Raw genomic sequence first — 18,142 nt, 5'->3', positions numbered from 1 at the left:
CTTTCTGACACGGAGAGCAAACGTACCAAGAGTGAAATCACACAACCTCACCGGTGGATTTGTTTGAGTTCCAATCCCCTCTCCTGAGCTAATACCACTCCCGTCACGTAGCTAGCCAAAATGGAGGGCTGACACACATGTAAAGCAAAAAAAGGGCGAGGGGAACGTGTGTGATTCTGAGCAGTGTGGCGTCTCCTTCCCTGTCATATGGTGCGGTAATGACATGTCTGAACATATTGACATGGATGGCGTGGGTGCGTTGAGTTATTCGCACCTTGTCATTGGCTGCTACACGGAGCGGCGGCTGAGGTGGGGCCAGCCCAGGCACCGTGGATAACGAGCTCTGACGACCGCCGCCGTGCGGTCTCTGCCATCGACGCATCTGAAACCACTTACACCGCGCCTCGCTGTCAAGTGTGCCAAGCCATTAATATAAATATACGCTTCAAATCTAATTAAATTGAAACCTCTCGTCAAAAGTAGACATTTTAGACATTTTACCTTCCCTGCTACTTTATTCCCTGCTACTTTATTCCCTCCTACTGCTATAATTCTAATTCAATTTCAATTTAATTTGCCCGCGTCACACAAATAAAATAAAACCTGTTTCTGTCATTTATCAACTGGAACAGGAGGAAAAAAAACACAGAGGAGCTCACAGAGGATTGTTTTTCATTCACATGGAGAGCGCGTGTATATTTAGATGTCAAAACACGCAGGGCTCCTGGGACGGGACACACATCAGCGCACATGATGGAGTGGCAGCTGGAGTCTCCGGCCGCACGCGCAGCCGTCAGCCTCTCCGGTTGCGGGTTTCATCCCTCCTGTTATATAAGAGCCGGGCAGAGGCTTACACACCAGATTACCACGCCATGGGCCTCGCTCTCCCTCGCCCAGAGAGAGAGAGACGCAGAGGTCGGGGAGCTACGCAGCCTGCGGAGCCGCTCGGTCGTGGAGCAGTGTCCAACCGGTTTGTTCTGGATAGGGTTTTCTTTGGATAGCTTATTTGTGGCCATTGATCATTGAGATCTTGGGTTGGGTTGATTTGATTGCATCAATTAATAAATGCCATTTGGTGGACACTTTTATCTTAGTTTAAATACTCAAATACTCTGAAAGCTCAAAACACGAGTCTAGAAAAAAACAGACAAATAATCAAGCATATTTTTTTTACTGAAAATGAGAAAGAAAAAGCTTAACACACAGAATTCCAACAAAAGCAGTCTAACACATCGGACGCTTTACAACTGGGGCAGAAAACGTCAGCAATGTGAGGAGGAGGAGGAATATGATGACGATAATGATGATGAAGCCAAGGACGCCAAGACCTTGATGTAGGGAGATGAGGAGAGGAGGGAATGAATATATAGCTGAGGAAATGACTTGTAAATCAGCTGGAAGAACGCATACATAGATGTTATGCAACTGTTTGTGACATTCAAACATTTGCCATTTCGAGTCATGAGCCCTCTCCCTCTCACCTTCCCTCCATCCTTCTCCCTCTCCTATTTCTCCTCTCTATATCCCTCGCTCTGTCTCTCTCTCCTTTCTCTTCCTCTATTATCTCTCCTTTCCTCTCTCCTGCTCTGTCACTCTATCCCTCTGCCAGTCCTCCTCTCCCCTTCCCCCTGCCTGCAGATTGGGTTGTACAGCGGTGTCCTCCTGTGCTCCCCTCAGCTTGCAGAGAGGTACAGAGAGACTGGGGCTGTGCTGTGCTGTAAGGTGTTAATCCCTCACCGCGCTCAGCCAGGTTGTCTGTGTAAAATACCCTCTAATCAGGACACAGGAGAGCAGAGGAGAGGAGAGAAGAAGCCAGAGATTAGTGCGCTGGCGCCCTATCCCTCTTCTCTCCCTCTTCCTTTTCCTCTCCCCACAACCCCTCCTCCCCTTGGGCACCAGCATGAGTAAGTAAGAATGAATTCCTCCTCTTCCTCCATGCACACCATATATGGGCTTGCTGCTTCCTTCCTGGTCTTGCCCGTCCTCCTCTGCGGATAGAAGGAGGAGCCTGTGATTGAGGAGCAGGGTGTGTAGGGCGGGTTTGGGGCGGTGGGGGTTGAGATTTGGTCAGGGAGGACCCGTCCTCCTCCTCCTTCTACGATTTGTCTCCCCCTGAGCGGTCACCCCCTCCTCCCCCTCCTCCTCCTCCTGCTCCCCCTGCTATTGTCCAGTTGCTGCTCTGCGCCGCTAATAACCATGCTAATCACTGCTGTCGTTTTTTAATCTCCTCCCCGCCCGGGGAACTGTTAAAAGCACGGGCCTCGATGTGCCCTGCCAGGATTAGACCAGCCAGGGTGGGGCGGGGACGGTGGTGTCTCACATTGAGCTCCATGTGACCGACGGCGTCACTGATGCTAATGCTAGCAGCGTGCGCTAACAGTACTAGCGGTAAGCGCGGTGCCGGCTGTGTGGAATGCGTCCGCAGATTAGCACTCAGGGGGAATCGGGCCAGAACCAGAAATAGTTCCTCTGCTGCTCATAAAAACTGAGATGGGAGAGCAAGGTTTCTTTTTTTGGGGGGGGTAATGGTTTCAGTCACAGTGTTCAGAGAGTTACACTGCAGAGATAATAGTTAAGAGATAAGGCTGGCTCTTGGAGACAGCTCTCTGCTCTGCTAGTCCTCTGGGCCATAAGCATTTGGGTCTCTTGTAAGGCTCTATGTGAAGTAATTATTTTATTATTTATAAGTTATTATTGTTGTCATTATTAATATAATCCTCCCCTAATAGCCCCCTGTATAGGAGTGTGTGTGTGTGTGTGTGTGACACTCTGCGTGTGTGTGCGTGTGTGTGTGTGACACTGCGTGTGTGTGCGTGCACATGCTTGTAGGTGTGTGTGCATAACCTCTGCATTCAGGAAATGATGCGTGTTTTCAACCTATTAATAACCTCTACTACTATTGTCTGACCCAGGACACTAATGGAAGCTGGGATTGATCCAGCCATCTGAATGGGCAATTCTATTTTTAAAGAGGAGGAATCAGCTCTATTGTTGACCATGATGGCCGAGTGGTTTTGAGTATTCTAAAGGGTTATTTTTGTTCTCTGTAAGACAGTTTCAACAGCGCCTTGTCAACTAGTGTTAGGTGAAGATCACACTGTTTTAGATAGACCGTCAGTAATTACAATCCATCTTTAACAGTTAAAGACTGGTGACATACATAGTGAAACATTTCTCTTTCTTCAAATATTTGGATATTAGAAATTAATTCTCAGGACACCGAAATGACTAATTTCGGTCCAGTGTGAGAAACCACAGCTTTAGTTGGTGTCTAGTGATAATCACATTCACCACATTCTCAAATCTGCAATGTCTCTTTCTCATCATGCTAGTGTTAATCCCTTACTGCAGATTATTCTGTTGGTTAAAGCACATCGCATATTGGACTCATCCAAGAGGATGACAAGAACACACCATAAAACAAAAAGTTAACTTCCAACATCCGGATTAGTTTTATCCAATCACAATACTTTAAGCTAACAACTTCCTGTGTGCTTCCTCGCTAAGCAGCAACGGTACACACAGTACACAATAAAATAATGATTACAATCTGATATGAGAAAAGGTGTTAGGGATGTCATGGTGCTCCTCACCAGAGATTAAAGAGAGATAGTTGGAGATTGTTTTTTATATAGTGCTATCAGTCCAAATATTGTATTATTAATACTCCTCTGATGGTGCTGAACTCAGGATTAATTGTCTTGTAATGGCTTATGTTTTTTTTGTTATTTTTTAATGAGCACCTGCTCTTATGTTAATCGATTGTGTGATTAAGTTTGCATTGAAGATCTTGGTATCATTGTCTAATTAATAGATAAAAAATAAATCCTGTCCTGTTTTTACCTATCAGAGAACTTGCTTTCATGGTCCATTGTGTCAGCAGTAAAGACGCGTATGGGTCTTTCGCACTCCGTGACTCAGCCCTCACGGATAAGGATATGCATAGTGACGTTGTTACTGCTCGGGAATGATTCACCACCAAACTTGTTACATCAGCCTGTTGTATATCACATGTATATACAACTGGCTGAGATTCGCTCGGGGTGGGAGGGGGAAGGGAGGGAGGGGGAAGGGAGAGGGTCTCTGGCATGCAGAATAACGAGCCACTACCGCTGCATCAACCTCGTCCTCTCTCCCTGAAGGGCAGAACGAGCGGGAGGGAAGGAAACCAATGGTGGTGGTGGTGAAGATAGTGGGGAAGATGGTGGTGGTGGTGGTGACGATGCTGATGAGGATGATGATGATGATGATGATGATGATGATGGGGGTGGTGGTGGTGATGATGATGAGGGAGGGGGTGATGGGGTGATGATGTGATGGGGGTGGTGGTGGTGGTGATGTGATGGGGGTGGTGGTGATGTGATGATGGTGGTGGTGGTGGTGATGTGATGGTGGTTGCGGTGGTGGTGATATGATGATGGGGCTGATGGTGGTGGAGCTGGTGGTGGTTGTGTGGTTCAGTTTGTGCGACGGCCATCCTGACGTGAGTCTGTAGTACCAGGTGGAGCGGGTCTGACCAGCAGTGTAGCAGTCTGGGCTCATCCAGGGCAGAGGAGGTGGGGAAACAGGCATCGCTAGGAATACAAGGAGCCCAGATCTGCTGCAAGGGAGGAGGAAGAGTAAGTAGGAGGAGAGGATGGGGGGGGTGTCATGGTTATCTGCACTTGGCACACAGATTTATGGCAACTGCCTGCAGCCCATACACGCATTCCCCTTCTTCGTCCTTCCAGCTGCTCTCTCTCGCTCTCTCTCTCTCACTCGTATCACTGAAGTATGCTGGACTGTCATTCTCCATCCTGTCTGGGAGGAAGGGGGGGCCCAGTTATAAACGGCCCGGTGGCCCGCCAGGCTGACGGCTGCGACCAGGGTGGAAGTTATGGGAGGGAGGGAGGGAGGGAGGGAAGGAAGGAGGTCTTCTCTATTATCCGCTGACTCACAATAACTTAAAGACTTAAAGCAGCAACTACACTGTTGGTTCCACCTTTCGCCTCACCCCTTCTGGCCTCACCCCGCCTGGCCTCCCCCACTGCTGGCATTGTTTTTATTGTTTGTAGTTTTCTTCCCCTTGTTTACCGATTTCCGAGTCTAGTTATTTGACAATGGCCTCCATCTTTTTCCTGCTGAAAATCTCTCTCTCTCTTTCGCTCTATCATTTATTTCCCTGGCTTGTTGTTTCTCCTCTCCCTCAACACTGCCTTGGTTCTCTCTGCGGGTAGTTTTATTCTCCTCTGTCTCCGTAAGAACAACTCAATTAGTCTTCAACAGCTGTGTGCGTAAACAGCGCATTCTTGCGCTGCAGTGCGTTATTCTGTCGTACATTTTGGAAGGGGCTTCTGCCTTTTACTCTATGACACTTTTGTTAGAATCATATCTATGATAGACTGGTGACAGAGAGAGAGAGAGTGTGTGTGTCTGTGTCTGTGTCTCTGTCTGTTTCCGTCTGCTACAGGCTGGCAGGGATGTTTGATTATCTTGTGGTTGTTTACGAAGACGAGATTATGGGGGGACAGACTTTACCGTGGAACATTTCCAGAATTATATTAGTTGAACGTTTAGGGTTGGTTCTAAGGACAGAACATTTGCACACTGTATTCAATTCATTTTCTGGGACTGAATACGAGACATTTCTGTCCATTATATCAGGTTAATAATGCTGTTATCTTAGCCAAGGAAAATCTGACCTCATGACCTTATCATTTTCATTCGATGATTCTGGGCGGCATGTGGCTCAGGAGGTTGAGGGGGTTGGCTGGTAACCGGAAGGTAGCTAGTTCGATCCCAGTCTCCTCCTAGCTGAGTGTCAAGGTGTCCCTGAGCGAGACGCCTCATCCTAACTGCTCCGGACGAGCTGGCTGTCGCCTTGCATGGCTGACACCTCCATCGGTGTATGTATGTGGGCTCGAATGGGTGAATGTTAGGCAATAGGTAAAGCGCTTTGAGTGGACACTGGTTAGAAAAGCGCAGTATAAATGCAGTCCATTTACCATGAGAACAGTCTTTGTCAGTCCTTCTGCCTGAATAATCCTCAATCAGAAATACAATATCATATCTTCCTACCAATAACTCAGGCCCGCCAATGACATCAGAACATTGCTATGAGCAACATCTATAAACAATATGGATTCATGATTTTCATCAAGAATATTATAAGTTTATTTAATTGCATTATCTTCAAGTATCAACATATTTTACATAGAACAAATATTTACAAATACTTTAATAATAATGGTTTAAGTAGTAAACCCTGAAATCCATTTTTTTTCAGTTGAAAAAGGTTCACAACAGCAACAACTTAACAATTTAGTATTTCTTTAATATCTCGTGCTGAAGAGTAAACTGTGTCGTTTATCTATAGAGGAAGGAACCATCCAACCCATCCAAAGTGATCTAAATATAGACCTCATGAGTGACTAACTTGTCCTTTACAGGCTGCTGTAGCGCCTTAGGAAGAGGGAGAAGAAAGCAGCACTAAAGAGCCGTAAGAGGCTAATCTGGTTATGCCATCAAAAGTTAAAGGCTGAAGGTTCCTCTACCATGGAGCTAAAGAGTGACGCCGGGATTATTCACCTCCAAGATGGCTCATGCTCACGGTGATAATCCCTTTCCTTCTCCTAGGGTTAGGGAGAAGCAGCCTTTTGTATTGTCAAATAAAATGATTTACTATTATTTCATAGTCATTCAGCAAACTATTTGGTTTAAAATTACTTATTCAGGTAGGTCAGTCTTGGCATGAGGTACCTGAAGCATCAGCCATTACAGTCATTTAATGGCTGTAATGGGAACAAAAGTTCATAGATGTGACAAAAGAGTTTCCCCCCCGACAGGTTTTTTGTATTTATGTTTAAAAAAAGGCAATCTTTTGTCGCAGTTTACCACTAAGGTTGACAATGTGATATTTAAACAAAAAAATATACAAATAATTGAATACTAAGCTAAATGGTGCTCCTAAATCGCTCCCAGGTGGCCTGCAGTGCTTCCAGAACACGATCAATGAGGAAAGGCTGAAAGGAAGACTGAAACTCGGGCTGGCCCTATGCACACAGTCACTAACCCTAGGGATTGATAGCAGTTTAGCTAGACAACCTTAATCCCACGGCTTAGAACAACCGCAATGAGAGATATGGATGGTTTTCAAAATCGTTCTTTCCTAAATAGATAAATACATGCATGTATATATTTATAGAATACTATTTAAACAAAACTGAACTTTGAAAGAACCAATGTTTCCAGAAGTCATCCTGTCAGAAGAATGATGATTTCTACCCTGCAGGGCAGTCCCCTCCACATCCGTTCTGCAATCCTCTTATTATTATTATTAGATTCCAGGTCCAGCCTTCATCACTCTGGTGCTCAGACTCCAGACAGCTCCCTCACAACCAGCACTCCACAGACAGAATATACCATTCATTCATTCATTCATTCTGCCCCGGTGCAGGTCCCATGCAAATCACACCTCATATCTGCTGTCTGTCCTCCGAATTATGAGGTCATCGCCAAGCATAAACAAACACTCTGGGGGGAGGGGGGGGAGCAGGTGTGGGCTGAGGTGTGTAGGTACAGTAGTGAGGTGGGGTAGAGGTGTGTGTGTGTGTGTGTGTGTCTGAGAGTGATTCTGACTGAGGGGAATGTTACATAGCCTACAGAGAGGCACGCATTCAGATATGAGCCTGGTGCAGGCAGGTGCCCGTCGTCATGGCAACAGGCTCGTGGCAGATTTGAAGACATCATAGCGATACTGAGGAGGCGCCGTTGACAGAAACTGTAGGGCTGAGCACGAAATGTGCAGGGTGCGAATGTGCGTGTTGCAGTGTGATCTGTGTGTGTGTTTGTGTGTGTGTGTGTGTGTGTGTGTGTGTGTGTGTGTGTGGTGGTGCCAGTGCATGTGCATTTGCCAGTGTGTGTGTGTGTGTGTGTGTGTGATGTGCATGGTTGTCAAAACATTAGTTGAGGGTATCAGAGAGTGCTTTGCTCAGATGATGCATAGTGTCAATCTTAACAAAGACCTGGCTTAGTCATAGAACCTTCTCACTCTATGTCGGTCTCACTCCCCTCGTTGTCTCACATTGTCTTTCACTCTCTAGGGCCAATGCAGATCATTCCCTGGTTTGTGTCTGTTATAAAATATAGGACTAGATTTTTCATCCTTAATTACTTGACATTACATGTCAGGATGCTGCTATTGTTTCTATTCTATATCGATTTTAATATATATATTACTTGATATCCTATAAAGTATAACATCAACCCCAGCCCTGTTGTGATATTAAAAACACAGAAAATACATATATTCTGGAATACTTTCATCTCTTTCATTCGTCAAAGAAAAACATTTCAAACAGAGAGACCATTCTTCCACTTTCGGTTAGCGGATTCCTCAGTGTGTCCGCTGTGCTCCTTCGGCTGGTGTCGTGATATCCTCTCCCCTCGTCTCCTCCCTCCCCCATCCCACGCCCAGCCTCCTCCCTCCGCCTCCCCTCTCCATGCCCGCTCCCCCCCCGCCGTTGGAGGGCAGTGGCCTGTCCTGCTCGTGTCAGATCACTGTCGCTCCGAGACCACTGATGACATCACAGACCTGGAGGTGGTGCGGTTGGGCAGGGGCTGTGCTGCTGGAGCTTATCGTACAGACAGACAACCAAAGTGATGGGGTTGTGGGAGTGGGGCACCCAGGGCCAAAGACTAAAGTAATTCCATGGGCTCAAACAATCACCCAAAGCCCAATGTCACCTCCATCTTTGTGTGTGTGTGTGTGTGTGTGTGTGTGTGTGTGTCTCTCCCGTGTCTGTACCACTCCTCCATGGCTATCTCCTCCCCTTTTCCTCTTTCCACACTGCTACTGTTTATGTAACAGCAGACCTGTTGTTAATGACCTGTTAGTGATGCTCCTTTCTGTTTGATCGTGTGCTTCTTTACTGGGATTGAAAAACAAGGCTGACCCCAACTTGGAAGAATCAATTTTGACTAGACACATTGAAGGAAGAACAAGGAGAATTTGTCACCCGAGTTAACCATTTTTCTGCATTCTTCTACTAAGACTGAAGCGCTCCTCTGTGCACCGTGATGAGCTGTGAGCACAGCTGTGTGCTTGTACAAAGACACGTGTATAATTATCCTAAGAATCCCAATGTCAGGGTTTATCGACAAACATGCATTCCTGTAGCGCTCTCAGTGGGGGTTAAGATGCCATTCTGAATATTTTCACTGCAGGGGTGACTTTTGTTTGAACTTTATTTAATTCTCAGGTGTCTAATGAATAAATCACCTCCTCCATCTATCGCTCTTCTTTCTGTTTTCTCCGATGTCTGTGTTGCCTGTGTTGTTTTGGCCCTGCCAATTTGGGGACAAGAAACCCTAAAATGTTACGGGTGTGGTTGTTTATTTTCTCATAGTTAAGTCACAGATTTCCATTTCAGAGTTCCACATTGCACCCGCTTATTTGAAAGATGAATTCAGGTCAATATCGAGCATTCAGGTCAACAGTATACCAGGGTTATATACAACGGTATATATAAACTTAACGCAGTATAAAACTTGTACTACGCTAATGAATAACACGCCCTACCATCTCCCCGCCGACCAAAGCGTGTCCTATCTGACCCCGTTGTGATTAAAGGGTGGTGCAGTGTACGCCGACCTGCTGTAGGAACAAGACGAGGGCCGTTAATTGCCTGCTTTTCACTCCACCCACTCGTCGTTCCACATGTAATTAGCACTTCGACACCTCACTAACCAATGTTGTTGTCTCTCTCGCTGTATTTCAACTAGGAAACGGAGACGCGCAGCCAAAAGCTCAAGCTGGCTTATTGTAGCTTTGCCCCCATGTGTTCATGGACGATAAATGTCAACGGAAATGATGAATGGGAGATGTGTGCGGTTTCTCCTGTAGAACGTGTGCGCCACTGTGGTGCTAGACTAGGCTAGCAACAGTCAATCATATTTTCCTTCCACTTTTCCTCAATGTATTTGTTGTAACAATCATTTTCTTTTTTACATTTGTGTGGCAGAAAGAAAAAATACCTCTGTGCATTCTTTTTTTTTTTTGTCCTACCAGCTCAACATCGTCGGTATTTATGACCCCACAAACCTGCATTTTAAAAGTCCTTTCATCTATGAATATTAACCATGTTCATTTCTGTGTTGTTTTCTGCAGCGAGTGAGCGAAAAGGTCGGAGGGGCAGAAGGCACCAAACTCGACTATGACTTCACCGAGATGGAAAAGGCAAGTGCTCCATCTACCTGGCGACCTAGAAAACACCAGTTACTCTCTATTTACAATTTATTTTTAGTAATTTAGCAGACATCTTTATCATATGAAGTGACATACTCAGCGTGCAAAATACACGTTGGTAATCGGGTACCTAGTGCCCCAGTGTAAGGTCCCCCCTACCTAGTGCTCCAGTGTAAGGTCCCCCCTACCTAGTGCTCCAGTGTAAGGTCCCCCTTACCTAGTGCTCTGGTGTTATGGGGGTCCCCCCTAGCTAGTGCTCTGGTGTTATGGGGGTCCCCCCTAGCTAGTGCTCTGGTGTTATGGGGGTCCCCCTTACCTGGTGCTCTGGTGTTATGGGGGTCCCCCCTACCTGGTGCTCTGGTGTTATGGGGGTCTCCCCCACCTTGTGCTACAGCATTATGCTGATGTCTTTCACACTCAGTACCAGCTGCGACTCCTCAGCTGACCACTTGGTGGTGCGACGGACTGGAAATATGTGAGCACCCGCACGGTGCGAGGGGCCGAGGGCAAAACAAATGTGTGACTGTTACCGAAATAAGACATTTAGGGAGAACAACTCTGCCAACATGTGAACGTGTTGTCTCCGAACTCAAGTTGCGTAATTTTGGTGACGTCAAAGCGCCTTTTCATGCGTTCTCGTGCATGGGCGACCTCTAATGGTCAGTGCTCCCAGTACAGACGTGAAGCGAGGCTGAACCATGTGGAGCTGTTTGTTGAGGAGCTGAAGCCACCTGACACACCGACACACAAGCACACACATGCCTCATTCTCTCCCCCGTGTGGCAGTACAAAGATTTAACACATCGGTAGTCCAAGAACATTAATGGTGTTTTATTTTCCTTTCAATCGTTATTAAGTAATTCAGGAGGTGCTTTTATCAAAAGCGACTATCTTTGAACTTGTAGATACATGTCATTTAGGACCAGGTATAGGGCTCTGCATCTTCAGAGAAATAAAAAAGACTAATGCCGACAGCTATGTGTCTTAAGCACTTTTATTGGACTTACAATGATTTTTGGGATACGACGTTGAGGAGCAGGTAGGGGTTAAGAACTTTGCTCCCAGAAGCCTACAGTTAAGGTGGATTTATACTACTCCGTAAAGTGCTGTACGTAGATACGGAGAGCCCTCACTGTCGACGGAGAGCCTGTCGGAGACCCTCTCCGTAGCTCTACATGCGCATCCAATATTTTTTAACTATCCGTCGAGGCAACGGAGACGGACGGAGATGGCAAGGGCTGTGATTGGTCCTCTAACAAAATCATTTCCGGAATCACTTTCCGTGGTTTGACTTTCCCTGGTTTGTACATTGTTTACTTTGCACATTAAGGACTAATAAAACACCAAATAAGATTTGAAAAGCTTTGGAAGTTTATTTTCAACACTATTTACATGGTTAGTAGTCAGCATATAAGATCGATCGGGCGGCTAATTGCATTGTGTATCCGACATCCCGACGGAGAACTGCGAATGCTCGAGGGGTCTCCGTAGTTACGGAGTCGGATTACGAATTACGGATATGGAGTAGTATACTTTGGGCTTTAGGCTGTGAACATTGGGGGTCAAACCCAGTAATCTTTAGCTAGGAGCCGGCCCACTTTTAATGTTTTTCATATTTTGACTCTTTAACATAACATCTTCTCCCTCTCCTCTCCTCTCCTCTCGTCCCCTCTGCTCTCCCCTGCCTCCTCTTCTCTCAAATTCTCTCCTCTTTCCTCTTCTCTTCCCTTCGCTCATCTCTTCTTCATTCTCTCCTATCCTCTGCCTCCTCTCCTCTTCCCCCTCTCCTCTCTGGTTGTGGTCAGTAGAAGGTGGATACCACCGCCAGGGCTGTGATGGACATTATGACAAAGACCAATGAGTATCTCCAGCCAAACCCAGGTATGAAGGAACGTGCCATTCCTACGACGTGTAGATGAGGTCCATGGAATATGGAACTTTATTTCTGTTAGACAAGTAGGCCTTCCACTTTCATATCAAAAACACATCAGCACAGTCAGACGTCTATTCATCATTGTATCATTGTAATTTACTTTCTAAAACAAGCTGTATTCATTCAGAGATCAGATCAGCATTGTGTTTCTGGTGGTGGGCTCACTGTTCTCCCCCTCCCCGCCATACAGCCACCAGAGCCAAGATGAGCATGATGAACTCCATGTCCAGGATGAGGGGCCAGGAGAAGGGCCCCGGCTACACCCAGGCTGAGACCGTCCTGGGGGACTCCATGCAGAAGTTTGGCAGGGAGCTGGGGGAGGAGTCTAACTTTGGTAAGAAGCAGTGTTGGTTGTAGACCAGTCCAACTTGTCACCATGCCCGGGCTGACCTAAAACACAGAGCAACACTGTTATGAGATAATGTATTAACAGATTGATTGTGTGTGTGTGTGTGTGTGTGTGTGTGGGTGTGTATGTGTGTGTGTGTGTGTGTGTGTGTTTGATTGTCTGTGTGTTGTGCGTGTATGTCTGTGTGTGTGTGTGTGTGTGTGTGTGTGTGTGTGTGTGTGTGTGTGTTGTTGTGTGTGCGTGTGTGTGTGTGTGTTCTAAAGGCCTTGCTCTGATCGATGCCGGGGAGGCCATGCGAGAGCTGGGGGAGGTGAAGGACGCTCTGGACATCGAGGTGAAGCAGAACTTCATCGACCCCCTGCAGAACCTCCATGATAAGGACCTGAAGGAGGTCCAGGTGAGGCCCTGCAGAACCTCACCGCCACCTGACCCTATGACCTCTGCAGCCTTTTTCATGAGGACAGGATGAGGCCATTTGCCGATCATCCTTTCACAGCACATTATACTACACAGTGTACTGAGTAGGCCGATATTGTAATAATACGGGCAATTATCTTTACCTCCACTATCGATCATGTTTAGATTTACATTCTTGGTTTATATTTCATTTATTATACTCATGTATGCAGCTATTTCAAATTGTTTGATGTATTATTATTTACTCAAATTTGGAATGTGAAAAAATATGAACTTGTAGCTGATACGCAGATCGGACATGAATCCGGGAACTTCCCTTCCATGAATCATTTGATTTACTAGTTAGTAGTCTCCAGCATCCTGTGTCCTCTCTCCTCTCTCCTCACCTCCGTCTCCTTCCCGCAGCACCACCTGAAGAAGCTGGAGGGCCGTCGCCTGGACTTCGACTACAAGAAGAAGCGCCAGGGCAAGGTGTGCGAGGACGAGATCAAGCAGGCCCTGGAGAAGTTTGACGACTCCAAGGAGATCGCAGAGCAGAGCATGTTCAACATACTGGAGGGAGACGTAAGGACCTAACCTTAAACCGACCCACAGCCTTCACTGTCATTATATATTAAAAATATATTATTTTATATACATTCCATTCTTCTTCATTCTTTCATCTCCTAATTTCATTGAACCGTCATACAATGAAACCTGCTTCGCCCTGTAGACCAACTCTTGAGTCGAAACTGATAGCTGATTGACATGGTTCTGGTTCAAATGTCTGGTTTTGTCACTAAAAACGGGATGAATAAAGCAGGAAATGTACCGCAGTACAAATTTCAAGTTCATACACTTCATACATACACTTCGTACATTTATGTGGAATTGTATGAATTGTAAAGTCGTTAATGTTAGAAATGAGTATAAAGTTGAGATAATGTAAGGTTTATATTGTACAATGTAAACTGAGTTCTCACAAACCTAAACCTTTTCACGTCAGCCTTTAGGTGAGCCCGGGTGAGCGACTGGTTTAAGCTGTTCAATCGGAGTGACTGTGCGACAGTTCTTACGCCCCACTCCCCTCACACGGGGCGCCGCGTGCTGCACCACATACATAACGGTCGTCCCTGCCCCTCTTGTGTCTGCTCCAGCAAATTGAACAAGTGAGCCAGCTGGCCGCCCTGGTCCAGGCCCAGGTGGAGTACCACAGCCGGGCCACCGAGATCCTGACCCAGGTGTCCAGCAAGATCGAGGAAAGGTCGGTAGCGGTGCCAGTCAGATCTCTCGCTCTCTCATATCATCAATGTAGGCATTTGGACTGAAACATTTGCGTGAATGTGTGCTGACTTGTCTGCACTGCCATTTCAGAATAAGGGATGCATCCAGCAAACCCCGGAAAGAGTTTGTTGCTAAGCCCCGCACCTCCCTGGACTTCAGCTTCAGCGAGAATCACAATGGAGGCATCGTCAGTGGCGCGGCCCGCTCCCCAGGTGAGACCCGGAGAACATGAACTCAGCCGGAGCCCTGGAGCTAGCCATAGACAGAATATCTCTCTCTGTCTCTCTGTCTCTCTCTCGCTCTCTCTCTGTCTCTTGCTCTGTCTCTGTCTCTGTCTCTGTCTTGGTCTCTCTCTGTCTCTGTCTCTCTGTCTCTCTCTCTCTCTATATATATCTCCTGGCTCATCGGTCTTCTGTTGTGTATTCAAATCAAATCAGTTTAATTTATTTCATTACATGGGTTTCATTATTTTAATTTGTTCTATCTCTTTGAGTTCTATCTCTGCATGGATCTTCTGAGGATTTTTAAGTCTCCTATTTGTGATTCTCCTTCATTATTCTATTTAAACTTATTTAAACTTATTTAAAACTTAACTTATTTAAAAAATAATATATGAAAAGAGCAGCCGCTTGTGGTGGTGAGTGGTACCACACATGTGTTATTCCGGTAGATCAGGGAGCTAATCAAACTAGGACACAATATTGAAATGGGAGGTGTTTGTTTGGAGTGTATTTCACTGCTCTGTCTAGGAAGTTATCTCCAGACCAGAACAAATTTTAGCAGTGAAAATAATGCTGAGTGAATCATGAAAACGCTATTGAAAGAGAACAGGCTAGCCTCTACTAAACTACACATGAGTTTGTTTTAAATCAATACAGACAGTGTGATGTATTTAGTGATAAGACGACCTGAACGCCTCTCTTACCCTGTGTTATTTGTAAATGTGTTGTTTCTTGCAGGAGCAAGATCTCCAGGTGAGCGAGGGTCAACATTTGTTTCCATCCGTGTGTCTTTGTGTTTATTGCTCAATGTTTTCAGTTGGTCCTTTTTAATATCTTAATTTCAATGAATCCTACTATCCTTACATATCTATCCTTGCCTCATTTTTTTCGTACCTTTTCCTTCTGCTATTTACAGCAAGGTCCCCAGGTGAGCCCATTGTAAACCATTGAGAGACCCAGCATCTCTCCGTTCACCTCCTGCTCCCTTCATTCATTCCTTGGTTCATCCTTTTGTTTTATTTTTTCATCCGTCTGTCTGTATATTCTTCTATTCCTTGTATAGGACGATTTCTTGTACAGGACTGTTTCATGTACAGGACTATTTCATGAACTGGACCACTGGTGTTCCACATGGCATTATTGTAGATCCCCTGATTTTTGGGGGGACTTTAAAGCTGGGGGTTCAGTGTCGTCAGAGATGGTTACATACAATGAGCCATGTGGAGATGCGAGCCGTGTCACGGTGCAGAAAAGCCTATGCTGTTTCTGTGTGTGTTTTTGATTCTCCACCTCTCCTTAACTCAAGAACTTTAAAGCCTGCCTCCATTCAGTTCTCCAGGTCTATCATTTGTCAGATAAACATATGTCACAGTGGCTTGGATTGATTCACGGAACACTATGAAAGAGCATGGTGACAACCAGCGACCAACTAGGTCAAAACAGATCGATGAGGATAGCTCAATAGATGGATAATGAGAGATCCAGCCCACGTTTGCTTGCTTCTTGAATCTCTGAATTTTTGTGAAGTGTCAGATTTATTGAGATTTATCCAATTATGTGTGGTTCTCGCCCACTCCCACACTCTTGCTAGTTACAAGGAGAGAGAATGAACAGGATGATCAACCATCTCCAACTAATACTGTCTCAGACACTGCTTAGCCATTTTAACTTAATAATTATGCATTTCATTTTATGGATGTAGATTACTACAAAAGGTGTTTATATGGTGCAACATTTCAAAATGTTAAACACACAAAATGGAGGCAGGCTTTAGCTTTACCATCTAAACCTTAATTGTGTCATCTTCCTTTTATTGATTCATCCTTCTATGTGATGAATGCCCAAAATAGATTGAATTAAACACGACTAAAGGAATGTGTAATATAACCAAAATAATATAGAAATATGAAATTATAACAATGTTGTAAACCTATTAGATGTTGATCTGTGCTGTTGCAATCAGCTGTGGTATTTCCACAGGGAAAATCCATAATTGAATTCATAGTTTCTTTTCCCAGATCGGTTTTTTGATCTTGACGTTACACGTTGATTTATTCATGACCCTACCGATACTTGTCTGTTTTGGGCCACCGTTGGAATGGTATAAACACACACGTGACTGTTCTTATCCTCTTATCCTCTGTGCTCTTCTTCTCGCTCTCTCCCTTCGCAGCAAGATCTCCAGGTGAGCCAAGAGAGAAATGCAGAAGATAAAATACTTTTCTTTTCACTCCCGTCTTTTTTTCCTCCTGTTTTTTAAAGTGACGTTGGTCTATATTTACATTGCGTTTGACCTTGGATGGACATCTTTGTTTCTTTGTTTTCGTTTTGCAGTGCAGCTTGTCTGCAGTGCTCTTGAAAGTCCTGTGGGCTTTTTTGCTTTTCTTTTTCTTTTGTGTCGTCCAGGGCCATCTTGTCTTGTGAATGTACTCGTTCCTCGTTCCAAAAAACCCTCTCGTACGAGACGTGTGCACCGGTGGCACCTCCTCATTGTGATCACATTCTGACACGCACTGCTGGAATCTTTTTGATATATAATGAATATCTCTTACCCTCTCTCTTTCCTCCCTCCCTCCTCTCTTCCGCTCTCTCTCTGTATCCCTCTCTCCCCCCTCTCTCTCCTTCTCTCCTTCGGCCCTCCTCCCCCCCTCACCGTTACAGCCAGGTCTCCAGGTGAGATTATAAACACTGTTTTTCCTTTTCACATTGCGACATCTACACCCCTGACCCCCTCCTTCTGAACTAACTCCTCTCTCCCCCCCGCCCCCCCAACAGCTCCCATGGACCAGCCCTGCTGCCGGGCACTGTACGACTTTGACCCGGAGAACGAGGGCGAGCTAGGCTTCAAGGAAGGGGACATCATCACCCTCACCAACAAGATTGACGACAACTGGTACGAGGGCATGCTGCAGGGCAACTCTGGCTTCTTCCCCGTCAACTACGTGGATATCCTGGTGGCGCTGCCCCACTAGGACCGCCCGGCGAGGCGTGGCGGCGGCGGTCACGACAGCCATGTTTTACGGTGGCAAAAAAAATTAAATAAAAGGTAATCCTGGCCTGTAATTCCCTCCTAAATAACCTCAAACCACCACCCTCCCACATCCCACAGCCCATGTTTCTTTCTCCTAGTTATCCGTACATGACCCATACTCAAAACAAGAGAAGGAGTTGGGGGGGAATACATGGAGATGTAATGTTGAAGGGTGGAAGTTTGGCAGATCAACTGGGGTGGCAAGCCATCTATAGGGAATCTGAAGGAAACACAAAATAATAAACAGGTGGTTTGGGTGATCTTCATGTTTCAACAGATCAAATCTTTGTCTTGATTTTTGTCTGAATTTTATGATGCCGTTGTCAGGTGATTTTATTGGCAGGACATGTTTCAGAAGCACTGTTTTACTCTGGTTCACTGTACATTGTGGAAGGCTTTAGTCCATCTTAAGCACCTTTTCTCTTGTTCTCACGTAGTCGTACCAGTGAATTCTGATACATTTATTTAGGTTTCTAAGGCTTTAGTCTCTAGGTTTTCAAACTGTGACATGTTTTACCTGAATCAGAGTGTCATTGGGCAGACCTGTTGTTGTTCCTTCATATTTCACTTGAGCGGTAAATCCTTTGCTAGCATATTCATTTTAGCGTGTACACTAGAACAGGTCCGTTCAATGCACTCAAAGGGTTTCAAGGGTCTTTTTGTGTGTGCATTTAAATCCTCAGTTGGACGTACAAAGTCATGA

At 45.6% G+C, this 18,142-nt stretch overlaps 1 protein-coding gene across 1 annotated transcript in view; it reads left to right on the top strand.

Moving 5' to 3' along the window:
• The window catches only part of sh3gl2a (SH3 domain containing GRB2 like 2a, endophilin A1), a gene marked incomplete at both ends in the record, with an annotated part of 32,339 nt that extends 14,959 nt beyond the window's left edge, over positions 1 to 17,380 (top strand). The window contains 8 exons of the mRNA XM_084465578.1: positions 10,148 to 10,216; positions 12,034 to 12,106; positions 12,349 to 12,492; positions 12,771 to 12,904; positions 13,330 to 13,488; positions 14,064 to 14,167; positions 14,278 to 14,399; positions 17,184 to 17,380. Of these exons, the coding sequence (XP_084321704.1) occupies positions 10,148 to 10,216; positions 12,034 to 12,106; positions 12,349 to 12,492; positions 12,771 to 12,904; positions 13,330 to 13,488; positions 14,064 to 14,167; positions 14,278 to 14,399; positions 17,184 to 17,380 (1,002 nt within the window). The remainder of the gene's footprint in view (positions 1 to 10,147; positions 10,217 to 12,033; positions 12,107 to 12,348; positions 12,493 to 12,770; positions 12,905 to 13,329; positions 13,489 to 14,063; positions 14,168 to 14,277; positions 14,400 to 17,183) is intronic.
• Between the last annotated feature and the right edge of the window lie 762 nt (positions 17,381 to 18,142).

Source organism: Micromesistius poutassou (assembly GCF_964030765.1).
Source record: "Micromesistius poutassou genome assembly, chromosome: 3".
NCBI lineage: Eukaryota > Metazoa > Chordata > Actinopteri > Gadiformes > Gadidae > Micromesistius > Micromesistius poutassou.
This window is presented reverse-complemented; position numbering and strand designations above follow the sequence as displayed.